The sequence below is a fragment of the Didymosphaeria variabile genome (assembly GCF_027946475.1).
Source record: "Didymosphaeria variabile strain IMI 356815 chromosome Unknown scaffold_8, whole genome shotgun sequence".
In the NCBI taxonomy this organism is placed as follows: domain Eukaryota; kingdom Fungi; phylum Ascomycota; class Dothideomycetes; order Pleosporales; family Didymosphaeriaceae; genus Didymosphaeria; species Didymosphaeria variabile.
Genome location: NW_026611627.1, coordinates 330,989 through 356,545, shown reverse-complemented (window position 1 = coordinate 356,545; position 25,557 = coordinate 330,989). Strand labels below are relative to the sequence as shown.

The 25,557-nt window shown below is 53.1% G+C and overlaps 9 protein-coding genes across 9 annotated transcripts; 5 read left to right on the top strand and 4 right to left on the bottom strand.

Annotated features, from left to right (window-relative positions):
• Positions 1–814: 814 nt before the first annotated feature.
• On the top strand, positions 815–1,632 carry N0V89_010343 (uncharacterized protein; the record flags this gene model as incomplete). The annotated part of the gene is made up of 2 exons (XM_056219087.1): positions 815–1,135; positions 1,189–1,632. The coding sequence occupies 2 exons, from the start codon at positions 815–817 to the stop codon at positions 1,630–1,632; spliced, it is 765 nt and encodes a 254-aa protein (XP_056066214.1).
• Positions 1,633–3,039: 1,407 nt separating this feature from the next.
• Positions 3,040–4,258, bottom strand: N0V89_010342 (uncharacterized protein; the record flags this gene model as incomplete). The annotated part of the gene is made up of 2 exons (XM_056219086.1): positions 3,040–3,811; positions 3,861–4,258. 2 exons carry the CDS (start codon positions 4,256–4,258, stop codon positions 3,040–3,042), a joined length of 1,170 nt encoding a protein of 389 aa, XP_056066213.1.
• Positions 4,259–7,481: 3,223 nt separating this feature from the next.
• On the bottom strand, positions 7,482–7,817 carry NOP10 (snoRNP complex protein; the record flags this gene model as incomplete). Its single annotated transcript, XM_056219085.1, has 3 exons — positions 7,482–7,507; positions 7,561–7,622; positions 7,702–7,817. The coding sequence occupies 3 exons, from the start codon at positions 7,815–7,817 to the stop codon at positions 7,482–7,484; spliced, it is 204 nt and encodes a 67-aa protein (XP_056066212.1).
• A 355-nt stretch (positions 7,818–8,172) lies between these two features.
• LCL2 (Long chronological lifespan protein 2) lies at positions 8,173–8,662 on the top strand (the record flags this gene model as incomplete). The annotated part of the gene is made up of 2 exons (XM_056219084.1): positions 8,173–8,341; positions 8,469–8,662. The coding sequence occupies 2 exons, from the start codon at positions 8,173–8,175 to the stop codon at positions 8,660–8,662; spliced, it is 363 nt and encodes a 120-aa protein (XP_056066211.1).
• Positions 8,663–8,950: 288 nt separating this feature from the next.
• N0V89_010339 (uncharacterized protein) lies at positions 8,951–11,563 on the bottom strand (the record flags this gene model as incomplete). The annotated part of the gene is made up of 1 exon (XM_056219083.1): positions 8,951–11,563. One exon carries the CDS (start codon positions 11,561–11,563, stop codon positions 8,951–8,953), a length of 2,613 nt encoding a protein of 870 aa, XP_056066210.1.
• Positions 11,564–12,767: 1,204 nt separating this feature from the next.
• On the top strand, positions 12,768–13,787 carry N0V89_010338 (uncharacterized protein; the record flags this gene model as incomplete). The annotated part of the gene is made up of 2 exons (XM_056219082.1): positions 12,768–12,990; positions 13,177–13,787. The coding sequence occupies 2 exons, from the start codon at positions 12,768–12,770 to the stop codon at positions 13,785–13,787; spliced, it is 834 nt and encodes a 277-aa protein (XP_056066209.1).
• Positions 13,788–17,060: 3,273 nt separating this feature from the next.
• Positions 17,061–18,733, top strand: N0V89_010337 (uncharacterized protein; the record flags this gene model as incomplete). Its single annotated transcript, XM_056219081.1, has 2 exons — positions 17,061–17,547; positions 17,721–18,733. 2 exons carry the CDS (start codon positions 17,061–17,063, stop codon positions 18,731–18,733), a joined length of 1,500 nt encoding a protein of 499 aa, XP_056066208.1.
• A 1,986-nt stretch (positions 18,734–20,719) lies between these two features.
• On the top strand, positions 20,720–22,840 carry N0V89_010336 (uncharacterized protein; the record flags this gene model as incomplete). Its single annotated transcript, XM_056219080.1, has 4 exons — positions 20,720–20,797; positions 20,965–21,550; positions 21,612–21,761; positions 21,819–22,840. The coding sequence occupies 4 exons, from the start codon at positions 20,720–20,722 to the stop codon at positions 22,838–22,840; spliced, it is 1,836 nt and encodes a 611-aa protein (XP_056066207.1).
• Positions 22,841–23,584: 744 nt separating this feature from the next.
• TRM61 (tRNA (adenine-N(1)-)-methyltransferase catalytic subunit trm61) lies at positions 23,585–25,126 on the bottom strand (the record flags this gene model as incomplete). Its single annotated transcript, XM_056219079.1, has 1 exon — positions 23,585–25,126. One exon carries the CDS (start codon positions 25,124–25,126, stop codon positions 23,585–23,587), a length of 1,542 nt encoding a protein of 513 aa, XP_056066206.1.
• Between the last annotated feature and the right edge of the window lie 431 nt (positions 25,127–25,557).

Genomic DNA, 25,557 nt, shown 5'->3' with positions numbered 1-25,557 from the left:
ACTATATCGTTAAATAAGGCATGGTGGTCGCGGTCACCAAACTCTGAAGTGTCATGGAGACTACCACAACACGGAAGAGCTCGGTCATACGTTCAACAGTGTTCCTTCGCATGACATCGGTGTGCCAACGCGTGTATCCTACCAAGGATAGATAGAATGGCCTGGCAAGACTTACTCTTCAAAAGGCAGCGCAGTTTGTGTTCTCTTCAGATTAATTCTGCGTGAAGCCGACAATCACTATGCGTTCAATGGCCCAACATACCTTCAGCGCTAGACATACGGCAAAGCATTCGACATGCTAGACCCCAAAGCTCAAGGAGGTGGATTTCGAGATCTATTGACCTTGGGTGTATGATTCACGCCTGGTATTGTGGAGTTGAACGGATGAACCGTCGAGCAATGTGCTTCGGATAAAGACCACACATATTACTCGCCATAGCCGCGTGTGGGGAGCAGCAAATATCGACCAATGAACGATATTATAGGTCTAGTTTCATCTATGCATATCATGTTCGGGATGTAACTTTGACCGCTGTGGAGAAAGGCACGTCCGTGAATGCACAAGTTGCCGTCCCTTGAATCATGGCCTGCACAGCTGGTAATAACAAGGACATCTCCCCACATCATTCTCTAGGTGGCGGCATCTGATATCAATGTCGATGCGAACAACAGGTTCTTGATGAGAATAGCACGAAAACACTTTTCACTGCGCATATAAGCACTTCAAACAATGCTACCAACCCTTCTCGCTCTGGCTTTCGCAGCCACCACACGCGCATCCGGGACACCATGCGACCGCACCTTCCTCAACGACATGACCGCCGCCTACCTAGCCGCCCAATCCCTCGGCGAACCATGGCAGATCCCCTCCGTCGCCCCGAACCTCACCTACACCGAGCAATTCAAGCCAACGTCAATCAACAACGGCATCCTAAGCAAACCGCTCAATATCACCAGTCACCGTAGTTTCTACGACGACGTCCTCTGCACCGCTTTCACGCAATACCTCGTCATGGACCCTACACACCCGTACGTCATCGGAACAAGGTTCGAAGCAGACGGCCTGTATTTGACGAAGATTGAAACGCTGGTCACAGACCAGGGAGATTGGGCTTTCAATGCGACGGGGTATAAGGTCTGCCTCCGCGGTTGTCGCTCAGTAATAGCTAGCTCGCTAACAGCTTCCAGTACTGGGACGACCAAGAAGACTGGAGCGAGATCCCACAGGACAAGAGGGACAAGCGCGAGGTCATACAGGCGGCTGGTGATGCGTACTTCAACCGTTTTGCGAATGAGAATGTAAGCGTGCCTTGGGGGACGCCCTGTGCTAGGCTGGAGGGCGGCGCGTACACTGGAACAAGGAATCTTACGGCGAATACGTGTGATTTGGGGCTTCCGAGTACGATCAATGTGGTCGATAGGAGGTATGTGGTTGATCAGGTGAATGGTGTAGTGGTGATCTATCTCGGGTTCCCAGGGCTAGATCGCGATGATCCTAATCCGTCGCCGGATAGCCACGCGTTCAGGGTTGAGGGAGGTAAGATCCGGTACATCCATACCCTGAGTACATGTGAGGGTCATCCCGGGTGTGGATTTAACGGTACGGGCCCTCCACCGTCTCGAAGATTGTGAGCGGGAAGCCTCACAAACAGCACTCGCCCCAAGGTGCACACTTTGTAACCTCTTCGTAGTTAAACGGGGATGCCGCTATATATGACGTGTGGTTGTTCCCACGCATTGGTTGTTTGAGAGTCTAATCCTTCGCTCCGCATTAGCTATGACATCTAGGCTCTAGTGCGTCATCGCAGTCACTACCACCAGAGACGGGAACAGCATGGCCCCTCTTGCCGACTGGCAAGGAGCCGACACCTTCTACCTGCAGAACATACAGAACGCGTGTCAGCAGCATCCCAGTCTCAAGCCTCTCAACACCCTGTTGGATACTCATCACGCGCCAGGGTCCTCAAGTTCACCGACAACAACAATACATATGATGTTGAGATTCACAAACAGCCAGTCTGCTAAGCATGAGCGTTATGTTCCTACCAGGCAGAAGGTTGTTCTAGATGTATTGGGTGGTGAATTTGCCGCTCATTGTGGAGCTGCTTTGGTGGGCGTACTGGGTGCATATGGGCGAGGGAGATGGCGAGGAGGTTTAGAAAGGGGGCGGAGGGATTAGTAGGTAGTGGGTGGTAGGATGTGGTGTATATCAAGACATGCAACACTGTTCCGTTTCCTGCGATGGTATCAACCACAGTGATTTCGGACTTTGCCATAAAATATTACGCAGAGACGTCTTGGTGCCACCGAAGGCAGCCATGCTACAAAAGACAGACTTAGTAAACGACCGAATTCGATTTGAAGATCTTTGCAAATGCAGCTACATGAAACTACTCAATAATTCAACAGCTGATGTGATGCGCAATGCAACCTTTCAATGCCTCGCTATTGTACAAGAGAAGAGATCGAAAGATAGCGCACATGGCCAAAATTGCGCACAAATATGCTGTAACCGAAAATAATTTTGACACACATAGGCGTGACACAGGGAATTACTTCAAGATAGCGGCGAACCGTTCGTCGACCGCGGAAGAAGCCACTAGTCGCATCGGCGACTATCCAAGAGCGGTAACTGAAAGCCGAACAGGAAAGTTTGCGCATGCATGAAATCGTGTCGTACATAATGAGGCGTAAGGAAAAAGACATGGACTTTTGAGTTTATTTTTGCATGTGCGGGATATCGGGATATCGGGACGAGCGATTTTCGACGTCGTGGAGTTCCAGGCTCGCGGCTGATGCATAGCGCTGAACATGACAACAACATGCCGCGTAAGCGTGGACTTCTGCAGATGAAAAGCCGCATGTACGCGATATCACATCGTCGATGGAACGAGGAATCAGTCGCCTCATGCACCCCACTCTGATCCAACGGCCATGGCTGATCGGTGTGAAGCCATCCTTCCGTAAGCGAACAACGGGAGCAGATGACTTGCTAAGGCAAGAGAGACCGATCGTATTCCACTCCCACGCAAAATACGGCTAGTCAGGCGTAGACAGCCCGTTCTCCGCGCCGCGCAGAGCGCCCAATGCGCGCTCCAGCTCGTCTTCAGCGACCATGACGGTACCCGCACGTGCAGTACTCAGATAGCTCATCTCAACCGGACTTCGCAGCTGGGCCGTCGTGCCTCCAACGAGACGCCCAGCGACTCCGCAGATAATGCCAGTGCTCTCCATTGGAAGATCGCGGAGGTCGAGCGTTATGGGAATCAAGAAGTCATCCTTGGAGCCCAACAAGATATCTGGGGCGAAGTTCTGTGAAAGCGAGTGATCGAGGAGGAGCGAGGCGGGCTCGGTGTCGGTGAGTGTCAGAGAGAGGAATTTGGGATAGGGCGGTGATATAAGGCACTTGATGAGACCGAGGTGGAGTGCGTCATCTGCTGCGTTGGTCATACTGCTGCGATTGCGACCTTCGTTCATGCCGTTTGCACTATCTCTGCGGCCGGCGCAATGCACCAGACGTAAACTTGAGTCCACGGTCGGGATGATGTTGCGGCGCTTGAGAGTAGAAAATGTCCGTGTCTGCAACTCCGATACCGTCGCTGGTGGTGGAGTGCCTGGCGGTCGGACTTCGAAGGACTCAGGCGAGGAATGTTTGCGGCTGTGGTGACTGGGGTGACTGGGGTTGACGTAGGAGGACGTTTGGTCTTCAAATATAAAACCTCGTTCCTCTAGCGCTTGTACGACCGGAGTTCGGTAGCGTATTGGTACCAGTATGTAATCGGAGAAGTAGGTCGTGATGAAGAAGATAGAGCTTGCTACAGTCAGTTATGATAACTAAGAAGCAAGCTCTGTAGACTTACATTCCAGCCAAAGCAAGCGGACTTGTCAGCTCGAGGACACGTTGGCCTGCATCGAGACCCTCGCCGTCGACTTGCATGACCACATAGTCTTCGGAGGTGATCGAAACCTGATCTCTTGATTTCGCATCGAGCCGATCGAGTGCGGGGAGGAAGAGTTCGTTTGCAAGTTTTCTAGAACAGACCACCGAACACTCAATTGGTGTTATGGAGATATTCACGAAGGGATGTTCGTAAGGCCAGGCTGGAGGAGGCTGCACAGCGCCATTGCCATTGAAATTTGATTGACCGTCGGAGGACTCATTGGGAAGTAGGACCCGAAGAATACTTTGGAGAAAGGTCGAGTAAAGATGCAATGGGATGTGTATGAGTGCCAGCTGGGTATCCTTGAAAGTGAGCATGATGTTAGTAAGTCTTGACTAGGCAGAGATGTTCGTGCCGGACGACGGATACAAAAAGGGCCTCACGGAACGCCGCGCGCAGGACGACCAACCACAATCAAGCCAAGTAGATGACACGAAAATGCCAATGCGTAATGCATCATTGGCCACATGACGAGTGACGGAAGGGAACATACCAGAAATTGTATGTGCGCACTCAGCAGAGTCAGAGACGACTCCATTACGTGCAACACGGGAAGATAAGAATAGCGGGCCCGATGACGAGCGGTCTCGTGCTCGTGGGCAACAGTTCCTGCAGGTGCGCTGCTGCAATGCAACAGATCCGAGTCTGGCAGGGCTGACGAGACTCGAGAAGGCTGGTGGAACGTGGGAATAAGCAAGCGTAGCTGACTTGCAGGCCCGAAGAAGCAATATGCCTCAGGTCAAGGTCGTGATAGGTAAGATGGCGGTAAAGCTCAGAATGCGGGGAAATGGAGCACAGGTACGATGCTTAGCGGTTGATGTGCTCTGTGAAAGTTAGCGTGGCGTGAATTGGTGTTGCTTTTTTACGGACCTTGTCCAACAGGCCAGCGGTAAGTACTCTTTTTGAAGTTCATTCCCAGCTACTGGAAGGTTTAAGGCTCTTTTCCGGGAGAAGGTGTAACGTCAGAAGTGAAATGAGCGGGCGCCGTTACAGTTGGCTTTTAATGGTACCAGTGTAGCGGCAATCTAGGACGTGGAGCAGAGTGTCACGACGATAGGTCCACGAAGGTTTGGCCGCAGGAGCCGCCGTAGAGACCTGGGACTGGCCCAGATTGTTAGCGACGTGCTTCCGGGATAGGTTGCAGATGCAGGTCGGGATGCCGCAATTAGCCAGCGGGCTAGGGTAGTTGTTCGCGTACGTAGCCGCAACGGACCCTGATGGGTTTCCTGCGCCGTCCGAGGCGTGGGGTGAAGAATATATTGTCGAGGAAAGGTGCGGGTGAAGGCTAGCTGCGCGTGCAGCGGATGCTGACCACTATAGAGGTATACGGAAGACTAGTCCACAGCCAGAGTGCGGGCATGCAGAACGAAGGAAGAGCTGACGTACGGGCTCTTAGCGGTTTATCAACACTTGATCGTGCTAAGGTGGAGCTAGCAGTAAAAGCTGAAGATAGGCCCTGGGAATGGTTGACTCAAGGAAGATAGCCGCGTCGCCGAAAATTTTCCTCAACAGCGTGCCGTCTTGCTGGAACGCCAGACGATACGGGCGACAATACGGCCCCGAGGAGTGGAGAAGGCATAGAGAGAGGGGCCCTGCAAGCTGGCCAGGATACACGATGCCGCGGCCGAGGGTCTTTGTTCATGGGCCACGCATCCTTCACAAAGCGATGCAGCTGCACTCTGCAGAAGCGCCCGTGCGTTCCCAGTCACGCCTGCCTTCGTACCTCGACGGTGACCTCATTCCCGCGGCGATGGGCATGTGCCTGAAGGTACCTGACGAGAGGCAAGCAGGTTTCGACATGTGTCCCCATCTACTGGCGTGCCCTTGTCCTCGATACCTCGGATGTTCATAGGGCTGATATCGGATCTCTGTCCCGCTGTATTCACCGTCTGATCACCTGCCCGTGCAGACGACTATGGACAACCGACACTGCCGCCGCACCCAAGAGAACAGTCGCCCGTGCATTACATGTCCCCAAGAAGAGGTTGAAGTTGCAGGCCATGGGTCCTTTGGGGCCTGTCGCTCCGTCTTCCTTCCCGCCTCATTGCGCAACTAACCGCCGTGTGCCCAGCGCCAACGCCTACCCTCTCCACGACGCACTGACGCGGCGCAGGAATGGAGCACGACGAAGCTCGCAAGAAAGCCCCTCCGAGACGCAACGTCGACGGTGATGGGACGGGGTGGTCGGGATCCTCCGCCTGTGACGACGGCCACGGCTGGCTTACCCCGCATAACCACCCACGCGCCGTCCCGTGTCCCACGGTGCTCCCACGACCATCATCCTCACTGGCTCACGAGGGATGACGTGCCGAAGCTTCCCCAGATCGTCACGCAGCACGGTGACGAGCTTACCAATGCCATCGCTATTCTCCGTCCTGCGCCGATGCGATGCCTCCGAGCACTCTCATGGTACCATGACGATGGTGACATGCCACCCTTTACGAGCCCAAGCATGACGCACCCCCACGCACTATGGACCCCGATGCAGAGCAATCAATTAAGCTTGCACCATGCACGCAGAACATTGCAGCATTGCAGCAGGGTGGGTGGGCCATCTATCACCATCACGCTGGAACCCTTGGCCTCGCCAGCTCATCAGCGTGTCCACTGTTCCTGTGTGGCTCGGAAGTAGAGCCGGATGGATCAAAGTTGGCGAGCATGAGGCCCCTACGACTTTCATCCAATCTGCAAGCCTGTCTTCTGGTCCTTCACTGCAACACCAAGGGCATCTCGCGAGACCGATCACAACGATGGTTTCACGGCAGCGGCGGATAGAGAGCATAATTGCTGTCCATTCGTGATATCGTGCTGTCACGGTAATTCTCGAGACTGGTCGAGGAGAGCAACACTCGGGCCTGTGCTGCTTTAGAACCATAGTAACGACCACTGACAGCGTCTCACAGCACAGCACGTATACGTCCTTCGAGGGACCAACGTCGGACCGGCGGCTAGTGCATAACATGTCCACGGATATCTCGGCGGAGTGAATCCACCCCAGAACCACTCACCCACATTGGTATGACCTGGCTAGTTACTCTTCAAACGGCTACGAGCCGACTCAGCAGCTACAACGGGAATGTCCTCCGTCTTCGTACCACGTCTCGATACACGTTCATCCCGCTAGACTTGGTTTCGTTTAGTGTGCGGTAAAGGATTGACCACGGCCCGCCAAACTCTATGCTTGAAAGGTTAAACGTCGTCCACGCTTCAGCACCGCCTTTAGCACAGCGCTTTCCCCATCTTGGCAACACATATACAATAATGCAGACCTCTTCAACCGTGTGTAAACCGTGCGGAAACCTCACAAGCCAGTCACTCTTGAGATATAAGATAAATTGCATGGTGCCTTCATTGCAAGCGCATCGATATTCTTCTCTGCCTGTAGCCACACTTCTCCAGCTCGTAGCCTCAAAAACATGCCATTTGCGATCAATCCACACAATGCCTCCTTTTAGACTCCGTAAACGCCCATCGTGGTATCCCTATGAAATATCGGACCGCTAGTTCAACAATGAACCGAATCAAATCGAATTGCGCATCCTAGTACTTCTCGGCGATCTTCTTGCCTGCGCACTGTTAGCCTCCCTTCTTCAACACACTTCTTTTTGTGACAACGTACTCGCAGCGCCACCGGCCTGGAACGGCAGCAGGTTGTACCTCTTCTTGATAGTCACGCGGTGCCTGTGTCGCATTAGCATTGATCTTTCTTCAAGATTGTCCAAGCTTCGCGATCGCGCGTGCGTCGGGCAGGTATGCGTACCTCGAGTACGTATCATCGGGGGAGAACCTCGCCGGATGAGCAGAGCTCGTAATGCGGCCCTCGGCGACCTTCTTCAGCGTGTAGACGCGCTTGCCCTGGGCGTCGAGAGTGTACATAAGATGCATCCTGCAATCGCGATGGTTAGCGACTGCTCTCCAGTCTACACGTCGTGCCTCCCCGTTCCCCTCTTCTTTCTTTCTTGGGCAGTTCAGCGACGAGTGCGCAGCGCACTTACTTGGCGGATTTGAGACGGGCGTAGTCGTGAGGTGTAGGGTGCGTCTTCTGCGTGCAAGCTTCGAAGTCAACTTCTGCCCTTTTGGCGAACCGGCAAAAAATTAGCTGCACGACCGCGAAATCTTGGCACGGTCCACGGGAAGCTATCAGCACGTGACGGGCTAAGCTCCACGACAGCATCATCTCGAGTCCCGCAAGTGTTCGCACCTCGCGCCCGCCTCGCGCAAATTCTTCGCCATGGAGCTCCGAGCCCTCGTTCTGGTCTTCGTGGCCATGTTCATCGGAAATGCAACCGCGCAATTTGGTTTCTTCGACCAGATGTTCGGCGGCCAGCAGCAGCAGCAACAGCAGCAGCAGCAGAATGTTCGCAGCGACTCGAGCTGGTACCAGGCGCAGTATGAGAACGGTATGTCTCCCCCTTCTCCCCCACTCCTCTTCATTATCTTAACCCTCCATTGTCATGTTATCCACCATTCCACTCCTCCTTCCCTCTCGTCTTTGCTCGTGGAAATCATGGCTAATGCGGATTCCAGCACACTGCGACAAGTACCTCTGCCCCGGCACGCTCTCCTGCGTACACTTCCCGCACCATTGTCCATGCGCGTGGCCCAGCACCGAGGATAAAGTCGAGTTGGGAGAGGGTATTGCGATGTGTGCGAGTAAGGGCGGGTACAAGGAGGGGGAGACGCTGAAGAAGATTGAGCTGGCAAGGAAGGGGCTGCTTTGAGTGTCAAGGAAAGGATAGATGATATGGCATGGCGTTAGTGGTGATCGGGTGGATGAACATGAGCGGGGATAGCATGTGACTAGAAGAATGAAGAGAATGGGGTCATGATCATGATTGATACACAGTGGAGGGGGCGGACACAGTCCGCAGCAGATGGAATTTCGTGAGGTCATATCGTCAGATCGCACAAGAGCCAGCTGCGCCTGCAGCTTAGGAGTTCCATACCCAGCCGTACCAGCGCCAAAATCAAGTAACGCCACGCATATGCAAACCAAATATGAACACCGCTCAGGATCTCTGAACAAACTTGTACCGGTACCCCTGCTTCTCGCCCTCCTTTGCAATCCCAACTTCCTGCCTGCCCCACTCCCGCATCAACACCTTGCCCATGAAGTCCCTCTCGCCCTGCATCTTCTCCGCCCACTGTCCGTCGCGCTTGCTGACTACCGTCTTTGCACGCTCTTTCATAGCCTTGCTGAGCATAGCCGCGAGTCGATCGTCCATGGCTTTGTTAATAGCTATGAAGTCTTGCTCACGGGTCTCTGCATCCGTCTTCAGTACTTCGTTTTCGCGACGGAGAGTCTCGATCTGACATTGGAGGTCGGTGATAGTCTCAGTTTGAGAGTCCGTTTGCAGCGTCTTGAGGCGTGTTGTTTCTTTGCGGAGGGACGAGATTTCTGATTTGAGGGTCTTGAGGGTGGAAGCTTGCTTGCGGACGAGGAGGCGTAGACTCTCCATCTCGGCGTCCTTAGGATCGTTATGCATAGAGGGTAGCATCGAGCTTTCCTCGTCTGAAGCGTCGTCTTCTTCAGACTTGCGCGCGGCTGCGGCACGGAGCTGCTCGAGCTGCTGGGTCGTCTTCTTGAGTTCCTTTGTAGCTCTCCTTTTCTCTGTGCGTTCTTGTTCGAGTAGAGCGCCGGCCTTACGGACAGCATCTTCGGCTTTATCGCGTACGGCTTCCACCTGCATCTCCATGTCGTCTTTCAGGTCGTCATGCTCTTTTTGCAACTGCTCCAGACTGCTCTCCAATTCCACTTTCGTGTCCCTGAACTTGACCAGTCTCTTCTCTACATCGGCAACACGCCGATTGGCTTCGGCGCGTGCATCCTGGAGACGCTCATTCGCGTCTTCTAGCAAGCCCTCTAATTGTTCAGCATCAGTGCGAGTCTTAGCAGTTTCTCGATGTGCTTCGGCAAGCTGCTGTCGTAGTGAGGAGACCGTTGTTTCGAGGCTTTCTATGCGCCCCTGGGCCGTGTTCAGTCGGTGTTCAAGCCGCTCATATTCCTCGAATTGCTTCAAGACTTCCTGATTCTTCGCTCTGACATCATTGCGAGCAGACTCGAGCTGGCTACGCACGGACAGAAGCCGCGACTCCAGATGAGCATCTAGGGAATCCGTCTCATTTGCTAACTGTCTGCTTTGGGCGTCATCAAGCTCTTGGCGTAAGGACTGAAGTTGGGACTCCAATCTTTGCTTGTCTTCAAGCTGCTGATCCTTGTACGCGAGTTTCTCTTGAGCAGAGGCCATCTCCGACTCCAAGTGATCGACGCGAGACTGAAGCTCCGACGCGCGCATCTTCTGAGATTGAATGGCTCCTTCCGAGGATGCGTGGAGTGCACGGCTCGCAAGTGCTTCTTCGCGAGCCGATTGAGTGTCTGCTGCGGCTCTTTCAAGATCGGCCTGCAGTGCGCTTGCGCGCTTTTGCAAAGCAGCGAACTTTTGCTGCAAGTCGACTACCTCTGTAGCTTGAATCAATGTATCGCCTTGTTCAACCGACTGATCAGCCTTTTTCAAGTCTTGCAGCTCTTGTTCGTGTGAATCTTGCAGCTCACGCAGTTCCCGTTCATGCGAGTCTCGCAGCTGGCTCAACTCATGCTTCACAAGCGCCATGACTTCTCCACTGGAGGCCACGTCTGTGTCCACTGTGCGCTTCGCCTCTTCCAACGACCGCAGTTGTCGTTCAAATTCCTGTCGTTGGCTCTGGAGTCTGGCATGATGTTGCAACCGCAGCTCTTCGCCAAACTCCTTCAACTTCTTATTGAACCCCTCTTCCTGCGCCTTTAGCTGGCCATCGACAGACGCACGAGACTCTTCGGCTTCCTGTTGAAACCGACTGTTGTCTTCCTGCAATCTCTCGATCTGCTCTTTCTGCTTGTAGGTCCCTGATCGTGCGGTATCTAGATCGGAACGCGTATACGATAGCAACGTCTCAAGCTCCGTTATCCGTTTCCTGGAGGCATCTTCTTGTGCTTGCAGGCGCGATTGCAAATCTGCGACTTGTTGTTGTAACGACTCTTGTTCGAGTTCGGCGATGCGTTCGGGAGGGCGGTGGATGACCGTTTCTTGAGTCGGTTTTCGCGGAGTGTCATAATCTTCAACGGTAGGTTGCAACGACCGCGCCCTTGCGGGCGAAGGGCTTGGAACTTGGAGCATGCTCTGCCTAGGGATCCGGAGAGGGGTTGACGTGAGTACATTGCCTCCAAGATCTGAATCCGGCAGTGCACTGAGGTAGCTTCTGACCTTCTCCTCATTCTCCATGGACGCTTCGGATGGTGCTTTGCTGCTAGAGCGGCTTTTGGTGGTGCCATTAACGCGCGTTGTGGTTGACGCAGGGTGCGGTTCTGCCTCAGATTCGCTGCCTCGTGGAATTTCCTCCCTCACATTGTCGCCTTCTGCCTGCGCCTGATCGTGTCTCTCCGCGATGTTCGCATGTGCCTCTTTTCGCGATCGTATCTGTTGCGCCAGCGGAAGGTCGGCTGTCATCCAATAAGTCATATTCATTGTGAAATCCTCCGGGCCTTCGATATCACTGGTTTCGACCACATCCACTTTCGGCTGGTGTTTGTCGTCTAGTTCAGTCGACTCGAACGTTGAATTGAGGCCCAGTGCGTCCAGGTCCATCTCATACTGCGATCCGCCTTCCGAGGTGTCGCGTCGCGGGCTGCGTTGTGGAGACCGCCATCGCGTAGGACTCGCTGTGTAGGAAGAATGTGTACGCGCCATGCTGCATTTGCAAGGCCGCAAGTGCCTAAGGAAACTTGGTGGGTAGTTGCGCAATAAGAATTGGTGGTGTTTGTTTGTTGATCCCGCAAGCGCATGGTACGCGATCGATCTTAGCGTGATGGCACGTGCGCAGGGTTCATCCAATGTCTCCGAATGGACCTCGGGAAGACCACTCGTGTTCGTACACAATACAATTTTCGTCTTCACGATCAATGCAAGTGCTTCTGAATGAAAAAAATTATGCTAAGCCGTACAATCACCCGCCAGACGTTATGAAGCCTTCCAGTGCACCTGTTCTTCCAGCGCGGACCGGAGTAAACTTCGTCCCCCTTCGAATCAATTGTCTGACGCAAGACTGGTGAATGGCCTGCGCATCACAAGCAACAATGACTGGCCTCTGTATTTGAAGCCTCTATACACCTTACACACCCTCACAACACCCTCACTGCGGTGAGGTTGTCACTTCCGGACCTATCACATCAACAAGGCATAACTTGCACATTCCAAGCAAACATTCCAAGCAAACATTCCAAGCAATGCCGAACGGCACGGCAGACCAAGAAACGGCTCGCGATAAGGAATCATATGTCTTCTTGGCGTAAGGTTCAGACCGCGTGCAGGCATCACCGCAGCATCTCAAATGTGAACGTTCTTCCACCTCTCCAGCACTGCATCCCCTCCGGCAAACGCGAAGCCGTGCCGAGGCATCTGGTCCAATGCCATTATTGATTTCTTAGTCTCTTCGCTGCCAGGCAAAGTTTGTTTTTTCAAGCCGCCCCCACCATTTCCCGCTAGCCCAACTTTAGGCAAGTTCCCTTTTCTCTCGACGTTATACTGGCCCAAAATAGCAGCTGGATGATAAGCGAGACCGGGATACAAATCCCCATGGTTCTCGATCATCTCATTAATACGGATACGATGTGCATCCTACAAGTTCTTCGCTTCCCCTCACTAGCTAAGATACGTTCACCGCGCTCACGCGCGCGAAAGCATCGCTCGTCGCCTGCGACATGTCCAGCTAACTTACGATGCTACTGCGACCACTACAGTCGCTGTCAACTCGTACGATATAACGGATGAGCCGGAAGCGATCCGGAACAGGATGACACCGAACACATCGTGGTTGTTTCCGCCAGCGCTCAATACGACCTTTGTGAACGCCTTCAATGCCGAGCACGAGCTATCCGACAACAGCACTGAAGATAAGGGAGTATACTTGCTACTACTCGCTGCTGTACATAACCTTACGTTGCAAGAACGTGTAGGCTCTGGATTTCAAGACGAAGGCTGGGGTGAGAAGGACGCTGTTGTCAGCGTGGGAGACAGTATCGATGGTGCATTTACGGATACAGATATCAGATCCTATGGATTGAATTGCATTCTGTGCAGGAGAGGGCGCGACGTGAGAGGAGCCAACCTCGGCAGCATTGAGAATGCGTGCTCTAATTGTTCGTACGCACGCTGGCGCAGGGCCCGCGCCCGAATGTCGCTTCGAATCTAACATCAAACAGACACTGAGGCCAACAATATCCAATATTACACTAAGAAGAACGGTCCCTTTACCAGCCTGTATCTGGTGCTACCGGAGCTTGGCCAATACTCCAGCCTCCCAAAGGAGGCATGCGGTCTCTGCATCCTCGCCCTCCCAAATTCGGAGAACCCGTCCGTCTTTGACGATTACTCGGTACCATTTCCTGTGCTCGAGCAGCAAGCCGTCCAGCCCAAAGTTTTTAACACGACTAATCCGACCGGCGTTACTGTATCGCGTCCATCGCCCCAGGTGTCGCCATCTCCTCCTCCCGAGCCATCTCTAGGATCACTGACGCAAGGCGATAGTCGGAGTAATACTAATTTGATTGTCGGCGTTGTGGTCGGCGTTCTGGCTGCGGCATCAGTACTTATGGGATTGATCATTTGGCTGTGGACAAGGAGGAAGAACTACAAGAACCCTTACAGACCCTCGGCCGCTGTAACGCCAGTCGCACCGGAGCATAGAGATCCTGCACCACGAAGTGTTCCGCTACAGCAGGTGCCGGCCGTGGTGCGCAGGCCAGACAGCAGTGCTAGCGAAGTGCCGCCGGCTTATCATGAAGTCGTCCGTGCAAAGGAAACGGAACCTTAGTAGAAGCCACCGAATAATTTCTTACGAAACGAATGAGAGGACGAAATACGCTCCAAAGCAAATCTAAGATAATGATATCCAACCTCTCTGTAACTCCTGACATGTGTTGTTCATACCTCACTTCGTCAAACACGCCAGTCTCCACCAGTGTGCCCCCCATGTCGCAGGCTTCAAAAATAAGTAGCTGATGAAGTCGTGTTTTTTCCGAAATGTCCCTCATGTTACCTCACTGAATGAAAAGGTGCACCCTCAAAGCAACCTGCCCACGACGATCACGGTCAAGGATCGCTATTCGATGAATCCAGAACGCTCAGATACGGATCCCTCTGTGCGCTCTTCTCTCATGGTCATCCCGCTTGTCCTTCCTTGGAAAACCCTCCACATTTCGTCGACAACCGGGCATTCGACAAGTGAACCAGGTATCAGCAGGATAATTACCCCGCCGAAGGCTGCCCCGATAATGGCGACGAAGGTCGTAGATGCGTCCGAATGTTTTGTTGCAGTCGAGATAGGTACACACATATATGGTCCTTGTTTCGGTTCGGTAATGGATCTCTCCGATGTCTTCGTTGATACTCGGCGTACGTTGGTAGTTCGATCGTGCGCTTTGATGCGATATAGCATCTGGTTCGATGTGTAAGCCCCGAAGGAGATTGTTCGGAGATGCGCAACCAAATGCTTCACTTGCGCCTAAATCTACGCCCCTTGTTAATCCGTGATGCCTTCTTCCACACACTTTACTCGCGCCATACACCGGGCCGACCATGTAGTTTTGTTCAAGAGCTGTGCTGAGCTCGGCAGGCCCCCCGGTGCCGCGAGTGCTTCCCTCCAGTGACATCGGCACACTGTTCACAGCATGAATGTGTTCAGTGATAGGTATAGCCGGCATTATAGCATCGGCCGCATTTCCAATGTTCCAGAGATTTGTAGGGTGGAGTCTAATGCGTCTCGGATGGGGTTTCGGATAGCGGACGTATGCAGTGTACAGTCGGTAAATGGATGTCCATCTAGAACACCGGCTGATCGTGGCAGCATGAAGTGAGAATGCTGGAGTGAGTGGTCCCAATCAAGCCCTGTGCTTTGACAGTCTGTCTTCCGTAACATTGGGTGAACATGAGTCCGCATTCCCCCCATCTCACGAGTCCGAGCTAAGACATGGATAGTCTATCGCCCATAAAATCGTGAGATGGCTTCATCAGCCTTCTTTCAGTCGGCAATTAGTGGGTCGGTCTTCGACCAATTGAAACAAACTCGACAAAGAATCGGAAATGGAAACTCTAGTGTAGCGGGAATGTACATCGTGCCCGCAAAGAAGAATCAAACATAAGAGAGAGGACGTAAAAAACAATCATTATGCCTAGAAGAGTATACAGAAAAGAAAACTTATGCCTTTCAAAAGTTTCTCGGTTTTAATTCACATATCTTGAGTTTTCAACGAATCAATACACCCTATTATTGGTTAGTCCCTGTTGTTGAATAGCTCGCTTTTGTCATGGTAGAAGGTAAAATAGGGTACTAACCTGTCTAAACGAGGGTTCGACAGAAGATAGGCGAATAATAGGTTGAATATATGATATTGACTCGTTGAAAATCCAAATGTGTGAATTGTAACCATGGAAAGGTGGAGGAAGAACCTTTGCATAGCACAACAAAGAGAGCGTAAAAGGCAAGGGAACGGAGGTTTTGTAAGTCCTGGGTACTTAGGTAGGTACTGCGCTTATCGTATATCGTCGACCCCATCCGAACGTTGTCAGTGGATCTGCGCAACTTAGCAAACGATTGAGAGCAAGTAGACTCACGTGGACGCATTCATGATAGGGTCCCCAAGTTGTTCTCTGAACATACAAGGGTCAAGGTCCCAAATATCACGAAAGATCCCCTCGGGGGCAAACGCGAAGGGTGCGTGCATTCCGTCCATAGGACCCAATTGAGGCGTCGGTCCTAGGCTAGCAACCCAGTCGCTGGGTAGGGGTTCGTGGTTGAGTGAGAGAGAAGCTTCATCTGGCCCTTGGTACACCGGGTTCTTGGAGTGATATTCTAAGCCATCAGAGTCGTCGCAAAGGGCAAACGAGCTCGTTAGCCCAGGTATTCCGCGGCTCTCCATACTGGGCGAGGAGGATTAGCGAGAAGAGCTGACAACAAAGATTTAGGCTACTTTAAACAGTAGCCCTACAAGTGCTGTGACTGCAAATGATGAAGTCAACTGGCATTTCGATGAGCTCGGCCGACAGACATCTGCTTTTATGTTCTGACCTACCCCCATGCCACCATGCTCGTATTTGCCCTTCGTGGTGGGGCGCTACGCGAGATAATCTGGAGATGAACGTGCATGGATTCTATTGGTTGCTCTGGTTAAGGGCGTTCGCCCCCCGTACATCAGGAAAGCTTGATGAATTACTTATGGTAGGTATGTCACGACTGGGCATGCGCAGAGATGTTGCATGATTACAAGTTACTCTTAGCCTCCCTCAGCTCAACAGAACACGACCCAACAAGTCACATCAAAGGTATTCCGACTAACGTTGCCTAACAGCACGTGATTGAAAGCGCCTGGAAGAGAACATCATGGGAGGACAATAGTATGGACTAGAATGAGACGACACCCAGTGTGCGTCCTTCCTATCCTACTGACACGAACAACATAGGTACTTACTTAGGTAGTAAACCATGGCGACTGTGTTTATTGCTGTACGGACCGAGGCCACGGCCGCGGAAACTCCCATACTACTCAAGCATTGTGATCCCCAGATCAACGAACCTCAAGATCGACATCGCCTGCTTAGAAATCCTCCGGGTTCGCAAACAACTGCACCACGCACGACAAATACCGCACATCTTACTCTCAAACCTACTCTTTTGAGATGACTCTTTCGCCATCTCTCATCAACACCACACGGAAAACGTTGCTTTATAATATCCACGTGATCTTTATCCGCGGCCTTCACACCGTCGGCGTTGTTGTAGATCTCGCCTAACCGGCTAGCCTAACCGCAAGCGCAACCGACGGAGAACCCCAACCCTAAAGCTTTTCAGCACCCCGGCCAATGACGATGGGAAGAGTCATGATGCATACTGCAATAAAGTGGAGAGGGATTTTCCCGTCGGTCGTCGGTCTGGGTAAGGTTAAGTATCTAGGGTGCCCAACGCGTTGGGAGGTGGAATCGAGCGAACTGTGTTTCTAGACATCCGAATATTCTACGCGCTTTGAGCATTGTTTCCAGTCCAAACAAGCATATTGGTTTTACAGATGCATACGCAAGGTATTGATTCACAATGACGTTCTCTGAGAAAGAGATATCGGACGTAGAGAAGGGTGTGCAACATGCAGCGGAGAAGAGCGAGGAAGGAAATAAATTTCCCGGTCACAATGTCGGCGAGAACGCCGACGCCGACGAAACGATAAGAAACCATGACCCAGCAGCGCAACCTCCGCAAGAAGAATATGAAGAAGAAGAAGAGATTGAACGAATCTCTACGCATCGCTCTCGCGTTGCTTCAACGAAACCAAACGCGCTCAAGCAGATCACGAAAACGATAACCGCCCGCTCGAATGCGTCAGTCATTGATCCGGGCCCACCGCCTGATGGAGGTGTCAAGGCCTGGTTGCAAGTGTTTGCGGGCATGTTGGTTATTACGAATACTTGGGGTATGACGGCAACGTTTGGTGTGTTTCAGAGTTATTATACGACGGAGCTGGGGATGGAGGCAAGTGCTGTTAGTTGGATTGGGAGCATGCAGATGTTGGGGCATTTTGGACTCGGTAAGTTTTGCTATACTGAAGGACAGTCCAGCAGTCTACATACCGTGATGTGTAGTGTATCAAGATGCACAAAGCACTCCATCTGGGACATGCAAGACAGAGCCTGGACTGGTCATACAAATGGCACTGCCTCGTTCCGCTTCACAGAGCCAAACACTGACTCACCTCAAAAGGCATGTTCACCGGCCGGGCCCTCGACGCCGGCTTTTTCCACTGGGTTGTGATCCCCGGCATGCTGCTCTCTGCTCTTGGCATCTTCCTCACCAGTCTCTGCCACGAGTACTGGCAATTCTTCCTCGCGCAAGGTCTCATGAACGGAATTGGCAACGGCTGCCAATTCGCACCCACTATGTCCCTCGTAACCACCTATTTCGCGCGCAACCGTAGCGCCGCACTCGCGGTCATGGCCTGCGGCTCCGCCATCGGCGGCCTCCTCTACCCCACCATCGTCCGCCAGCTGCTCCCTCAAATTGGCTTCCAGTGGACAGTCCGGGTAATGGGCTTCATCATGTTAGCCGTGGGCGCGTGCTACACCTCCCTCCTACGCCCGCGGCTCCCTCCCCGCAAGAGCGGCCCGTTGTTCGAACTCAGTGCCTTCCGCGAGGCGCCGTACACGCTCTACGCCATCGGCCTGTTCCTCGTCTGTCTAGGGGTTTACTTCGCCTTCTACTACATCAGCGCGTATGCGGTGCATGTCATCGGTGTCTCCTACGGCACGTCTATCAACCTCGTGCTCATATTGAACGGCATGGGTCTTCCTGGGCGTCTTATACCCGGGTACATCGCGAACAGGTGGCTTGGACCGTACAACACGCTTATCCCGCTCGCCCTCATCACAAGCCTGCTCATGTACTGCTGGGCGGCCGTCAAAACGAAAGCCTCGCTTTACGCATTTACCATCCTGTACGGTTTTTTCAGCGCGGGCTTTCAAGGCCTATTCCCAGCGGTGATGGCGAATCTAACGAAGGATTTGAGTAAGGTGGGGACGAGGAATGGGATGGGACTCAGTGTGGTGGGGTTTGCGAGTCTGGTGGGGCCGCCGATTGCAGGAGCACTGATCCAGAGTCGGGGCGGGGATTATACGGGAGCGCAGATGTGGGCAGGGAGTGCGATGCTGATAGGGAGTCTGACGATTGTGGCGGGCAGGATATGTATTACTGGGTGGAGACTAAAAGAAAGGGTATAAGGGGATTAATAGATGCAATTGAAGATAGAATTGTATCAATGCTTTGGTGTGCTTTATGCAGGAAGATGCCTGTGGAACTGATTAGAAGCAGACCTTCTGATCGAAAGGATAAAACTCAGACAGATAAGGAGATGGACGAGAAATGATAGCTGAAATTGAAAAGTGAGAGAAGGACTTGAGGGATGGCGGGTGCAATGATGCGAGCGTGAATAATTTGAAATCATTGAGAGCTGGAATAGAGAAATACGTAATGGATGACTGGGGTGGAAGAAGAATACTAATTGAGATGAAGCAGCACAAAGTACGCGTCAACAATTATGAAAACCAGGACTATTATCAAGAAAACCCTCATCCAATCAATGCTCGCCCATTTACCAACCAGGGACTTCATGTAGGGGTCAGTCCAGCTATAATAAGAGAACAAAGGCAATAGAAATCAAGCTGCAGAAAGACCGTGTCATTGAGAAGGAAGAAAGGGAACTAGCCAAGGAAATACTGTACCATTTAATCCTCCTCCATTGACCATTTACCAGATAGGAAACATCAACTTGTGACTGCACTATGTTGTAGATGTTGATTCCTACAGTTGTGTAGTGTTGTCGTGTGCATACTCAGCCACATAGCCACGGCTTGGCATCAACTGAAGTCGGGCCCCGAGTAGAATCTGCCGTACGTCAGCCTTGCGCCTTTTCACAAGCTAGATTCAACGTATAGTTTACCAAGCTTGTATGAGTCTTAAGCTTATTCGGCGATCTCGTGCGCTGCAGGAACGGCTCCTACGATGGCGATTCGCGGTTGGAACTGCTGCTGGCTACTGCTGCCTAGATCTCAAGGCTTCCACGCGTCCTCCCGCCGAGTAGTTCCTTGTATGGTTCCTTAGTCGTTCCTTCGACACGCGTATCTGGTGGCGGGTGCGGTGCGGGTGTGGTTGGCAGTGCGGGGGCCGGGGGAAGCTCTGTGACGAAGTCTGGTGACCGGAAAGTGTAAGCTTCCCCCGGCGCTCATACGCTCAGAGGTCCATTGCGTCCTGCGTAGAGAAAGACAATAGGTCGTGCTCGTCAAGCCATATCGGTGACCGGCAGTGTTGTCAAATCATGGCGGTATTCACGGCTGAGAGGTGACCCAGCAGTCGTTTAGCTAGAGGCTCAAGATCCACTGGTTGGAGTTCCACCGCTAGAAGAGCAAGTGTGGTTTGCGTCCTTGGGCTGCCCACATTTGGGGCACTTGGGCGGCGGAGGGAAGCTACTCTGCATGATCCCCATGGTCAAGAACGAAAGGTAGAAATAGTGGCACAACGAGATGGTGTATTGGTGGACTGCGGCGTAGGAATACTCTAAAAGACGGGAGGAGAAATTCTGAGCAGTATTGAAACATGAATAGCTAAATGAAGAAGGTATAGGCTGTAGTTCTATGCAGTGTCTTAGTGGTGGTGAAAGCGGTTGCCGATCTGGTGTCTCCACTGCCTTGGGATCCATCGTGAACCATTTATACAAACCATGATCCATGGTGCCATTCCAAGAAAGAATGCCATACTGGCAACTCGTAGGCCGCAAAGCCAGTGCCTGACGATAGGATGAAACATAGTTCATTGAAAAAGCCTGCAAGTCAGTGCGGGAGTTCGGTAAACCTGGAGCGGTAGTTGCGCCGTTGAGCTTGGAAGGGAATACGAGAAGAGTCAGTCATTGCGCACCGCCGCGAGAAGTTCTGTCGAAGGTGAGGATTCGGTGTTAGTTCGAAGGGCTAGGCTATTGGCCGTCCTCGTGTGGCTCGATGGGGCGCTTGGACCCGCGTCGTGCTATACTTGGCGGACGACTAAGCTGCAATTGGCGGTGGCGGCCCGTTGATTGGTGACCCGCCTGAGGTCCATTCCAGGTCAGCGATACGTCACTAGGAAACTAAGTAACGCGACAGCTTCTGGCGCGAGCGCGTCGTCCTCCCAGCTGAACACACCGCAAGCAGCGCTATGGTAGAGCAGTGACTACAGCAATGGCCTCGGTGAGCGACGTGATCGCGCTCGTGAGCTCGCTAGCTCTGCGTCTGAGCGTATACATCTTCCTGCGCTGGGTGAGTAGCTCGTGATGGGCTCCCTGTCCGCCTGCCTGAACTCCACTCCAACCCCCGTCCAATGTTTTGTCTCTAAGCGGAAACTGACTATTGATTACCATAGATACCTACATCTGTCAGTCTACACTCCGCCGAGCCTCCTCGTATTCTGACGATAGGAATGATAGATCGTACCGCCTCTTGCTATCGCGTTGGCCCTGGTCTACATACCCTCGTTCTTCATCAGCCTCCAGGATACTGCTCCTTACAAAATCATATCCGACGAGCTGAACATAATTGTAAAAGAGGCAGTCGATACCAGCGACTCTGATTCTGCAGAACGCGTGGACCTGCTCGAGGGCGCAGATGAAGGTCCCCTGCAAGAGCTGGACGTTGAAGAGGACATCCAGTATGAGGAGCGCCAGCCAAAAATCCTGCGGACCCTGCTCACGGGCAGACCGAGCCCATCATCCATCTTCTGGAGCTGGGCTACATTCGGCATCAATGTGGCTCTACTGGCCATGACATTGGACGTCATTTATCGCGCCCAAATATTCCACGGCCACCAGCACGCAAGCTTTGGCCGTATTGGCTATGTTTCCGAGAACTACGCGAATATCCTCGTGCGAGAGCCGTATGCATATGACGTGAATGTACTTTACCGGTCAATCGACGACTACGAGCGGTCATGGATGCAGAAGACGCTCCATTCAAGCCGGCCTGAGTACTGGCTGACGGGTGACACTGACTTCACAGCTTCCATCAAACTTGACCGTGAGTCTTCCTAGAAAAGGCAATGTCAGAAGCCACATGCTCACTGCATACCATTGTGTAGACCTCCGTCCGAATACTCCTTACGAGTACGTCATTCAAGCATCCAGTGGTAATACCACGGGAACCTTCACCACTCCGCCACGTCCAGGGCATCTGTCTACTTTCAGAGAGAACAAGTATACTTTCCTCCACTCAAGTTGCATAAAACCGCGTAAGTTAAAATTAGAATCAAGGTCGCACACGCAAGGTATACTCATCGTATCTGTAGGTGTCCCATATACTCCATTCCAACATCCTCTGCACTTCCCAGGCTTCGCTCACCTGGCTCGTTGGATACCTGAACTGAAACCCTACTTCATGCTATTCTTGGGAGACTTCATCTACGCCGACGTCCCGCTCCAATTAGGCAAAGACGCAGAGTACTACCGCCGCGAATACCGCCAGGTCTACTCGTCTCCCGACTGGCCCTCCGTCAGCCAAGATCTTCCTTGGATTCATGTCATCGACGATCATGAGATCCAAAACGATTGGAATGGTAATATGACTGGTGTCGCCGTGCCCGCCTACGATGCATTCACGCACTACCACGCAGCCGTCAATCCCCCGGCCCACAGACAAGGCCACACGTATTTCAGCTTCGTTCAGGGCCCAGCGGACTTCTTCCTCGTCGACACCAGGGCGTATCGGAGCCCCGAGAACTCCGACCCCAACGACCCCGCCAAGACTATGCTCGGCGGCACCCAACTCTCTGATCTGCTGTCTTGGATCGCGACGCCGCCACCGCGAGGTGTGCACTGGAAAATCATCGTTACGGGCGTCCCGTTCACAAAGAATTGGCAGTTCGGGTCCGAGGATACTTGGGGCGGGTACCTCGTCGAGAGGCGCCGGATTCTCGAAGCGGCGTGGGAGCTGTCCTCTACGCGTGGCGTCGGAGTCGTCATCTTAAGCGGTGACCGCCACGAGTTCGCTGCTACCTCCTTCCCTCCACCCAAAGATTCAGACTGGCCCGTAAGCGCGACGGTGCACGAGTTCTCTACCTCTCCACTATCTATGTTCTACCTGCCTTTCCGCACGTATAGCGAGGTTGATGACGAGGACGTTTGTATCAAGTATTTACCGGATGGGAACAGCAAGTTCGGTGCGGTAGAGATCACAGCGCCCGAAACGAGCGAACAAAGCTTGCTGAAGTATCGGCTGTTCATCGATGGGGTGGAACAATGGACGCATGTCATTTCCACGCCCCCATTGCGAGACGGGAGCAAGAGGGCTAGGGATGCGGTATGGGGCTGAGGAGAGCGAAGGAGAGGGACCGGGATCGATACCCTTTGCACGTCCAGCGTCACCAGGTTGATTACATTGCCTATGGAATTGGATTTCTTGATTGGAGCATAATTGGCACAGAGGCAGACTTCAGAAGCTCCGACCGTACGGCACCATTCACAATATCGAGGTTGAATACGAAAGTAGTAGTTGGATAGCGAGTCATTTAGCAATCACGACACCCTACAATACACATCTATAGTCGATAGTCCAAACAATGAAAGTGTGGACCTTGATGCGTTTCACCATCAGCTGTCAATGTCACTGTCAATGTCACGGTCAATGTCACGGTCAATGTCACTTCGATGTCACGATGTGAGAATGGGGTTGGCTTGACGGTGTTGCCGAAGGATCGGCGCCGAGGTGTATAAATAACTCGAGTGGCTCGAACGGCACGCGCACGTGCTATCGATAGCGTCAACTGCCCGTGCCCAATGAAGGGTTTCATTCGCCGTTCGAGAAAAATGGAAGGTTACCAAGGCAATTGGACGGTTATCAAGATGAGGGTAGTGGATGGGATTATTGGTGGCTGCATGGGATGGAGTGGAGTGGGATGTGGGTATCGTGTTTTATTGCAGGCTACCTAGATACCAAAGCGTCATGTGACGGGTTTCCCGCCTAGGTGCATGCTCGCTCGTGCATGATGCGAACATGTTCACGATAGCTCGTGCAAACTTTGGCACAGAAGGCAAGAAGACTGTGTAGGAGGGTATCTCAAACCCACTTTCTCCTCGCCTTCTCCTCATCTTCAGCCGTCCACTCAACCGGCAACATTGCAAACACAAGATAACTCGTATGCGTCTTAATCTCAGGCTCCGTCCTACACACCAGTCTCCCTTCCTTAAACAACGGCCTACTTTTCGAGTCCTTCTTCGCTCTCTCCAGCCTATCATGCTTACTCGGCGGCAGCCCCTCCACCTTTATATTCTTCTTGTCCTCTGACTCTTTTTTCATGGTAGATAGCTTCTCTCCGCGCTTCTTCGCCTCCGCGCGCCGCATCACCTGCTCCTGCTTTTCCTTCTGTAGTCCGTGGAATACCTTCGCGCGGTCTTCCACGTCGCGCAGGCGCTGGACGGCTTCTTGCACGGTGGCGGGTGAGGGATTCGCTCCGCGGAGACCTTCTTCAGCGAGGCCGATGCGCTCGCGGCGCACTTCGAGGCGCTTGTGCTCCAGCGTGAACATCTCGATGTCGAGCCAGCCGTAGGAGCGCATGGCGGCGACGGTCTTTTGGACCTGCTCGATGCAGGGGGAGAAGGTGCATATCCTGGTCGTCGATTTGGGGTTGAGGGGGGAGCGGAAGGGTTTTGTAGAGGGCGGGGATTGCGGTGTGCATGTAGAAGGTTCGAGGGTGTTTGCCGAGGGGTCTGATGCGATGGATTTAACCACTGCGGGTGGAGGTGGGGTGCGTGTGAGGTGTTTGAGTGCGAGCCATGGGGCTGGCAGGTCGAGGAATATTACATCGGCGTTGGGTGCATTCTCGTCGTCAAGGCAGAAGCCGTCTTCGTAGACGTCGCGGTTGGTAACGGTGACGAGTGGGTCGAGCCCGTGAGAAGTGAGTTCTTCTCTCAGTTGCTCCGCGCGTGGCTTGTGGTATTCGAAGCTGTAGACGTGACCGTGTCGCTTCTGTCGTCTCTTTCTCTTGCGTGCGTGTGTACCATTTACTTGCTCCTCTTCGTCCTCCGGTTGTTCCAGCCCAGGGTACCCATTGAACACTGTCCTCGCGACCGCGTGAGTGAAGCTGCCACTTCCTGCACCTGCCTCAATGATGTGATCCCCCGGTCGCAAGCGCGTCTTCTGAATGATGAAGCTGTAGTCCGGGGTGTACACAACCTGTGTTCTGTGTGGTAGACACAGCGTCCAAGTCTCCGGTGTAGGCGGTACAAGATGCGCGAACCCACTGCTTGCCGTCGCAGCCTTTACGACCCCCTTCGCAGGCTCTTCTGGTGCGATTCCAACTTCTTCTGCCGCATTTCCATCGCCATTGGCTTCGCGCTTTCTCTTCTTCGACCTTCCGCCGCGCGAGCCCGTGTCCACGACCGAGGCGAGAATCTGGGTACCCCACGGCTTGCCTATGAGGCTGCTGTGCGTGAAGCTTCCGAAGCGAGTGTTTACGACATTGCCCTCTGCGTACTCGGTCGACGATGCATCGGACAGTACGACGGGAATGAGTTGATCGCGTTTTAGCTGGAGGATGCCAAGGCTTTGGGCAGACGCGCATGGGCTAGGATCGAGGAAGGGCGAGGCTGTGGGTGCCATGGAAGCTGTGGGCGCATCAACTGACGCAGTCGAGCAGTTTTCGAAGCTGCAGTTCTCGAACTTTTTGGCGGGCGGGGAGCACGCTAGGCGGGGAGATCCTGCAGGTGGTCACTGCGCGCTAAAGATATCTGGCGTCTTGCTCACTCTCCCGCTGCAGCTCACAGAAACCAATTCGTGTCCTTCCTTTACTTTACTTCGCATTAACCGCTCTCTCTTTCGAATTTGCGTTCTCGGCCGCCGAGTGCATCTACTCCTGATTCAGCCTGGACACTGCACGCTCGCGCGACCTCCTGGACAAAGATTTAGGACGCTAAGGCCTTACGGACCCTGGTCCCATTGTGCCATCTGACGTTCACCTGGGCACTGACTCATCCACATACGCTCCAACAGCAACGTCTACCTTATCTAGGTCAACCTTCTGTCTGTAGCCA